Raw genomic sequence first — 7,684 nt, forward strand, 5'->3', positions numbered from 1 at the left:
GCTCAAACAAAGCCAAAACAATTTAATTGTCACAGTCAACGAAGTGAGGCAACCAAATTGCATCTCATGGCGCGCGTGGATAAATAGCTCAAAGTGTACGGATTAAACCGAAACTGAGGCAAAACCCATATGTCTGGCCAACTTTTTCAATCAGTCGTGTACTCGGCAAAAAGCGTGTAGCCCAAAAACTCACTTAGTTTTTCAGCATTACAACCGCCCATCGAACATTTGGCACTCTTTTCGGGTTTTCTTGTCTTTGTTTTGGTCACTACTAATGAGCAAGGACATTAAATGAAAAATGTTGACAACTTTTCGGGCAACATGTTTTCGTGGCGCTTTGCAGATTCTCACTACTTGTAATTGATTTGCCTCGACTTGGAGCTCTGTTGTTGTGGCTTCTCAGCCTAGAAGGCGGCCCAAGTCCTTTCCCATTTCGCAAACAAACACAAGGCGCTGGTTAAAGGACGAAAATAAATGCCTAAGAGCGGCACTTTGGCTAGGAGCCAAAAAAACATTGGGCCAGGACGAGAACTTTTGTGTGCGCTGACAAGAAGGCTCCCGGTAAAAGGCTAAGATACAAAAAATGAAAAATATGAAGGAATGGAGGGTAGGAAAACTGTGTTACAACTACTGAAAAACTTGTTATCTTAATGGATATTTTGTAGTTCGTTTGTGGCCAAAATTGACTCACTCACTTTTTCTCCACCCGCTGCAAGCCATTTTCTATTCGAGACAAAACGAAAAAATATTTTCAGCATCTTGCAGATATCGAATTTAAGCTTAATCTACTCAAGCGAAAATACCTCTATTAATTGAGCGAAATCCATCTCGCTTCTAAATATTCCGAAAAAGTTTGACCTCATTATCCAATTTAATTATGCAATTGATTTGCGCGCAGCCAAGTTAATTCAATTAAACTTTTACCTTTTGACGCATTCAGGTTGTCTGCGCGAAAATAGAATTTTTCCTTTGTGGCGAGCTAATGAATCGGAAAACGCGCATTCAAAATGAACTGAAAACTTCATTCACGACAATTAATTCCAGTTGAGCTCAAGTGTCAGAGCTCAAACCCTCTGAGTTTGCATTTTATTGAATCACATTCAAGAGCCGCCCACCCACTTTAATTGAATCCGATTATGCCACTTGGAGTATACAATCTCGATGGCCAGTATCATAAGGGTAATGCCGTAGCTGAAGAGTAGTATCAACAGCGCCGAGCTCACAGTATCCATGTCAACCTGGAAAGGATGTACTCAACATTTAAAGTTGCAAAGGGGCGTTTTCGCAAGTTCTTGGAACTCACATGCAGGTCTGAGGTCTCAATTTTCTTCACACAGGGCGGCTTCCTCGAGTGCCAGACATTAAAGTGATATGTGAGTATTCCTGTTTCGGTGACACGTCTCAATCTAGTGAGATTTAGGTAAGAAAAATGAGTTGTGTTGGGGAATTTTCCAAGTCCTTACGCACCCATAGGAAATCACCTTCCGCATGGGCGAATTCTTTTGCATTATGCTCACGGTTTTTTGGGGCGGAAACATGCTGACTTCGGTCAGATCGCAAATATCCTGTTCACTAAAGGTTTCGGCAATGATCTTGTAAGCCGCAGCCACATCCACATGGAAGGCGAACCCTAAATCCTTAAAATGAATGACTATGTTACTCATACGGCTTACGAACTACTTACGTTCATGTTTGACCCTAAGTAAACCCGTTTCCGGATCCAACCAATTGCTGGCCGCATTGTCCTTGGCATGAGCACCAGTCTCATGGCTGTGGACGATGTCCCGGTAGGATTTGGCAGGATCCGTGGAGGCCGGATTGGGATCCACTGGTTCGTCTTCATCGGCTTCGTTTTCCTTGGTCGTGGGCACACTGGTTATCTTTTTGGCATACAGTTCCATGGACACGGGATCTTTGGTGTGCTGAACATAAATATGGATATGGAAACTTCAAATGCAATGCAAACTTATTAGGTCTTTACCAAAAAGTAATCCCTGTTGTAGAGTATATCCTCCATGCCCACCTTCAGCGAACTGTGCACCAGGTCGCTCAGAGTCTTGATGGTCTTGGGTTTCTCCATGAGAAGAGTGCCCACAATACTGGCCGAATAAAACTGATAGATGCAGAATGAGAAGAGCAAACTGGTGATTACAATGCAGCGACCCGAAACAAAACTTGTGGAGAAGCCCAAGCCCTGCTGGCAAATAATCCCCACGAAGAACAGCACGGATTCCAGGAACAGACCTACTCTCTCTGGAGCTTTCTTCTGCCTGGCCTTGCGATCCTTGATGTACTTATTCAGCTTCTGATAGCAGCGTTGCCAAAGGGTTTCCGCATCGATCGGAGTGGCATGTTCTTCCCCAACTTTTTCCCTACTGGCCACCACCGAAACGGCTGTGATGGGACGTGCTGGCGCTTCCACTGGCGGCTGGTGATGCTGGTGCTGGTAATGGTGCCTTGGTGGCGCTCCACCTTTGGGCTTTATCAGCGCCGAGCCATCGTGTGGCACCAGTTTCCACTCGATAGTGGTGAGGAACCAAAGAATGAATACCGTCAAGACTCCGCAGCCCACAATTAGAACCCAAACGTCGTTGGTGAATGGTTGCAGGAATACGATGCGATCCTTTTGGGTGCTCCTGGGATGTCGGAAGATGAAACACGGACGGCTCGACCAACTGCGACCGGCCACATCGATCCATTTGTGCCGCTCCAGCCAGTAGAATATCGGTGCTCCGCCAATATCCGTCTCGTTGCGTATGAGCGCTCCAATCATGCCGTCGAACCTGCCGTTCTTCACATATCCCCACGAAGTCGTCCTGGACAGGACGAACGTCCAGTTGAACATGTCCCGCACCGCCATCAGCAGATTGAAGTTGAAGCGGTTCATCGTGTCGATGTGAGCGGACACCGTGTGCGTGAGGTAGTACATTAGGGTGCCAGTCATGTTCTTGTTGGTCACCTGGCGAAGGGACAGATATGAAATGATATATTGCTGCACTGGGAGAAACTAGTGCTGCAGCCGCACAAAAGTAATATAAAATACTCAGTTGTCACGACCTGCATTGATGTTTAAAGTACCACACAACTTACTATGCACTCAAGCTCACCTTGATATACATATATTATATGTATGACCTGGTATATTATATGTATAACCTAATATATTATATGTATAACCTGGTAAAGCTGTCACAAGGTAGCAGTAAACTTGTTTAATACCCATTAATAAAATTAAAAAAGAAACAGCTCCAAAGGCGCCTGAAAGTATGCTACTTATATTTTGCATCCAATTGTGAAATGCAACGTCACTTTTGGAGGCTTCTATAATTGATTAAGCAACACCCAAGTGATTTCTGTGGCTACCCTACTCCCCACTCCGCCCACTCCGTGATGATGGATCCGCACATACCACCCAGCTTCCCAATACTCACCACAACCATGCATCGCACCCTGGCGTGCTGCATGTCCATCCTGCGACGAACTGTGGACGTGGTCCGAAACCATGTGTGCAACTGGATTCCCTCCGACGGCGTGAAGCTGCCAATTTCGGTCAGATTGACATGTCCGCCGTAGTTGAGTCCGGGGTTCCTAAGCGATGGTCCAGAATGGGAGCAAGTCGTTGTGGGAATTAGCAGGCGGGAAGTCGACAGTTGGGAAATTATGGCTGATGTGTTGATGGCAACCAGGCGGAAGGGGCGCTTCTCTCTGGTATTTCAGGGGAGCGAATGGTTTTGTGGTCAAGTGATGGCGAAATGATAGTTTGGCCTTTGACTGTGCTGATATTATTCAGCCAATGGAGCTCAAACACCTCCAGTTTGAGGTCAATACGGTTCAACAGGGATCTGGACACATTAAAGCTAGTGAATTGTTTATATAATGATTATAATTAAATGGTTTTGGAACCGCAATTGCCATGAAACAATTGTATGAAACGCTAAATTAAATATATTAACTGCATATTCCAACTTATTTTATGCCTAATCGAATGCTGAAATAGTCCTGCAATGTTTGCTATTCAGTCTGCTAATCAATGACCCCAATCAATCAATACACAACAAGTCCCCTGAAGTGAACAATAAAGGGACAAACATGGCATAAAGTATTTTCAGTAAAAGGAAAATTTAATTCCAAGATTGAAGCTTGAGGTGATTCCGAAGCTGAGTAGCTGGCCAGTTAATCACTCACCAAACATCGAACAGAGTGTAGTGGGCTGCCTCGGACATTCGCTTGGCCAGAGTGAGTTCGGTGTTCATGTACAGGTTCATGCCCCCCAAGAAGCTCTCGATGGAGGGCAGGTCCTCATCGCTGGTCGCCTGCAGTTGCTGCCCCGGCGCTTCCTCCTCCAGCTGCCCCTCCTCTCGTCTCGCCGATGCCTCGGCTGTCTGCATCCTTCCATGCCAGGCGAAATCCTCCATCAATAGCCAGTGAAACTTCTCGCTATAGAGCATCTTGGCGGAAGCCTTTGAAATGATTGTACTTGAGTACTTAATAAGGAGTGAGCGCCAGCACTTGGAACAAATTCCAGTACGTTTGAATTTGCAAAATGGTTTAGGTATATAGTCGGATACAAAAATCATTGCACATTACTTTTGGGTCTTAGCAAGCCTTTCATAAATATCTATAAAGATATTTTGTGCAGTGTCCTGTGGAGCAGCGCTCACCAGTTGCCCTGCCCCAACTTACCAGTTCGAGAAATCGTCGACTGAGAGCGCCGCATGCCAGATCCACGACCGCAATTTGCCTGAGGGCTTCCATCCGCAGGACGCCCTCCAGCCACTCGGAATTGGTCTGCGCCTGGCTGGGCGCCTGGCTGAAGCCTCCGGTTGGTCCGCTGCCCGGTCGGTTGGGGCGCCCACTCGATGGAGTTGGCTGGGCCAGGACATCGAGAAGGACAATCCGCACAAAGAGCTCGCTGTCGTAGAGACTCTTAATCAGCTGAAAATTCTTCGCCGCGAAGGCGTCACGAACTTCTGCAGCATGGGGGATTTGGTTTGGGGTCTGGCGTTGTGGCTTCTGGCACGTGAAGTACGTTATCCTGGGGATGTGCTTGTAGCTCTGCGAGAATTGCAATATGAGACTGCTCTGCAGCAGCGAAGTGCGCTGCGGTTCCGCCAGACCATAATCCAGCTCCAGCTCCAGCTCCAACTCGCGCTCGGGCAATCCTTGGCAGGATAATGGGAAAAATAGTAGTAGTAACCAGTGCATTGTGCTTCTAACAATAAGTTTACATGCAAATGACGCCTGTATATATATCTGCGCCTTTGTGTGTGTAAATTATTCATTTGGCTTGGCTTTGACATTTTGCGGCTGTCAAAATTGAATTGAAATTGGCCCATAAATCGCTCATTGGAATTTCACTTTTCTTGTCAACTGACACCGGTCACCGGTCGCCGTCATTATTCAATTTCATTCAATTACATTTCATAATTCATGATCCACGCCCGGCCAGCCCATGAATATGCATCAAGGATATAAGGGTCGTCCCAAGTGTGCGTCTCAATCGCACTCAAACTCCTTTCGTCCTTTGGGGCCTAACGCTTCCCATGTCAGAAATTCGGACAGTTTGTCACCTTAATTGAATTCCCGTGCCCATAGAAGTAACAAGGCGGGAAATACATCCAAAAATATATTGTGTATCACATTTGGGTAAGCAGTGATATATGCTGGTGAAGGCAATCACGGTTTAATTATTCATATATAATAAAGCAACAATTAAGATTTGATTTATTTATATAAACATAAATTGCTAATTATTTTAGGTACATGAACTGATTTTTACTAGAATTTCTAACTTTAATTTTTGCTGCTGATTTCGGACATCTGCCAACTGCTGTTGTTTCCACTTCTGGGTTTTCTTTCGCTTTCATTTCCGTGTCTTTTCATGCCGGCTTTTCATTTAACATTTTATTTTTGCGGTCAAACGAGGAGGCCCAGCACAAAGTCATATTTCCTTATTATCTGGGCCAACGCTGTAATACCCAAAAAAATGGAATTATTTATGGCACTGTTCATTCGCTCTCTGCTAAGTGGCGCAAATTACATTTTTGTTTATTTTTTCCTTAACTTGGCCTTGGGCTTCCAATTCTTGGCCCTACTTATAGCTGCAAAGGTTGTTTTTCCTCCGTTGACTTCCATTTCATTTTTGTTTATTGTTTGCTGGCCACAATATATTTCGGCGTATGGCTTTTGGCGTCCGTTGAAATCCCTAATTGTACTTGGGAAGCGCGTTGAAGCGCATTGCTTTAATGGTCGTCGGTACTTGTGGATGCTTCAGCTACCTTTGGCATTATTTATTTGGTCTTTAAGTGGCAGCAGTGGAAAATGTTGGTCAAACAGGGCGTATGAGTGATATTGAGTAAGTGCTTCTCGTAAGCGCTTTTCCTTAGGCTAATAAGTCTGTTTGTGCGCTCGTTTGAAATTTAAGCTGATATCCTTAGAGCCAATATTTCTGAAATGAAATTTAGGTAATGTGCACGTCATTTTGGTTTTGAGAGCCCCCACTAAAAGTGCAACTAAACTGCCATAATGAGTGGGTAAAGACCTCGTTTGCTTGGCAATAAAACCGACAACAGGGTCGACAATTGCCAAACAAGAAGTTTCGCCACCGGCCAAAAGAAACTTTTCATAAAGCACTCTTTTCCTCGGGCTAGTTCTCTAAGCCCGGCAAATGCTTTTTCCATCTTCTTTTTGCGTGTTCTGAATATTGGCCAAAGTGTCAACGGCAGTTGCAAGTGCGGCTGTGCTTTATGAGCCTGTGCCCCTGCAGAAAAGCCAAGTTTCGTCCTGCAGGACGAGAAGCCACAACAAAGGCGAGCCAAAGTGCAAAATGAACAGCCATCCAGGGTTCGGTGGGCAAAGGAAAAGGGCAAGGGAATGCAGTGGGAAGTGGCCTACCGACGACATTTGCATGCAAATGATGCACTTTCCAGCGATTCGCTTCCCTGGGAGCAGCAGATGAACTTGTTTTGTGCTAATGAGATCAGCATGCAAATCGCTGGCTAAGGACAGGAAATTGCAGTGCAAGAGGTGTAAGGATAATGGCTCATGCCAATGCATCTTATTCTGAATTCACAGCACACACAATCGGTGAATATTGTGACAAGTCGCATTAATCAACAGGCAAAGGCTCTTAAATTCAAGATGACTACATTTCGAACTCAATTATATCGCAGTGGGTATGTGCTCCAAAGAAATCAGAGTTACCAAGGCTACAACTAACATGTGCTAGAGGATTATACTACACCATATACACGTATCAGATGATGTTACTCATATGAATAAATTGTTTTTTAAGTTTTAAGCCCACAACCCAGAGATTCCTAATGAGTGCGATTTCACTTTCATCGCTGCAACTTTTACCTGTCTGGAAACATTTTCCCAGCATTGTTATGAAGTTGACAAATTCCGCTGACATTTAAGCGGCAAAATATTAATAAGTGTGAGGCGGTAAAAACTTGCCACGACTTTTATCCTTGAAATGCAGCATAGACGAAAAATTGCAGCTGCGTTCTGTGGCCCGGAGATATTCCATTTTGGAGCAACTGACTTGACAGACAGCTGGGACATTTGTTGTTTCGCAACGCCAAAAGATAAATGTGGCCTCTGTACTTTCTTGCTCCTGACAAGCGGTTAGAAAACCCATTTAAAGCTAAAGATTGTAAGGAAAGTGGAGAACGCAATCGAT

At 44.9% G+C, this 7,684-nt stretch overlaps 1 protein-coding gene across 1 annotated transcript; it reads right to left on the reverse strand.

Annotated features, from left to right (window-relative positions):
* Nucleotides 1–1,034: 1,034 nt before the first annotated feature.
* Nucleotides 1,035–5,205, reverse strand: LOC6544336. The gene is made up of 8 exons (XM_026976785.1): nucleotides 4,684–5,205; nucleotides 4,186–4,460; nucleotides 3,432–3,588; nucleotides 1,982–2,959; nucleotides 1,685–1,922; nucleotides 1,468–1,630; nucleotides 1,304–1,406; nucleotides 1,035–1,238 (listed from the first exon to the last, which is right to left on the reverse strand). The coding sequence occupies exons 1-8, from the start codon at nucleotides 5,203–5,205 to the stop codon at nucleotides 1,101–1,103; spliced, it is 2,574 nt and encodes an 857-aa protein (XP_026832586.1). The 3' UTR covers nucleotides 1,035–1,100.
* Between the last annotated feature and the right edge of the window lie 2,479 nt (nucleotides 5,206–7,684).

The sequence above is a fragment of the Drosophila erecta genome, unplaced genomic scaffold (genome assembly GCF_003286155.1).
Source record: "Drosophila erecta strain 14021-0224.00,06,07 unplaced genomic scaffold, DereRS2 tig00000021-arrow-pilon, whole genome shotgun sequence".
Classification (NCBI taxonomy): domain Eukaryota; kingdom Metazoa; phylum Arthropoda; class Insecta; order Diptera; family Drosophilidae; genus Drosophila; species Drosophila erecta.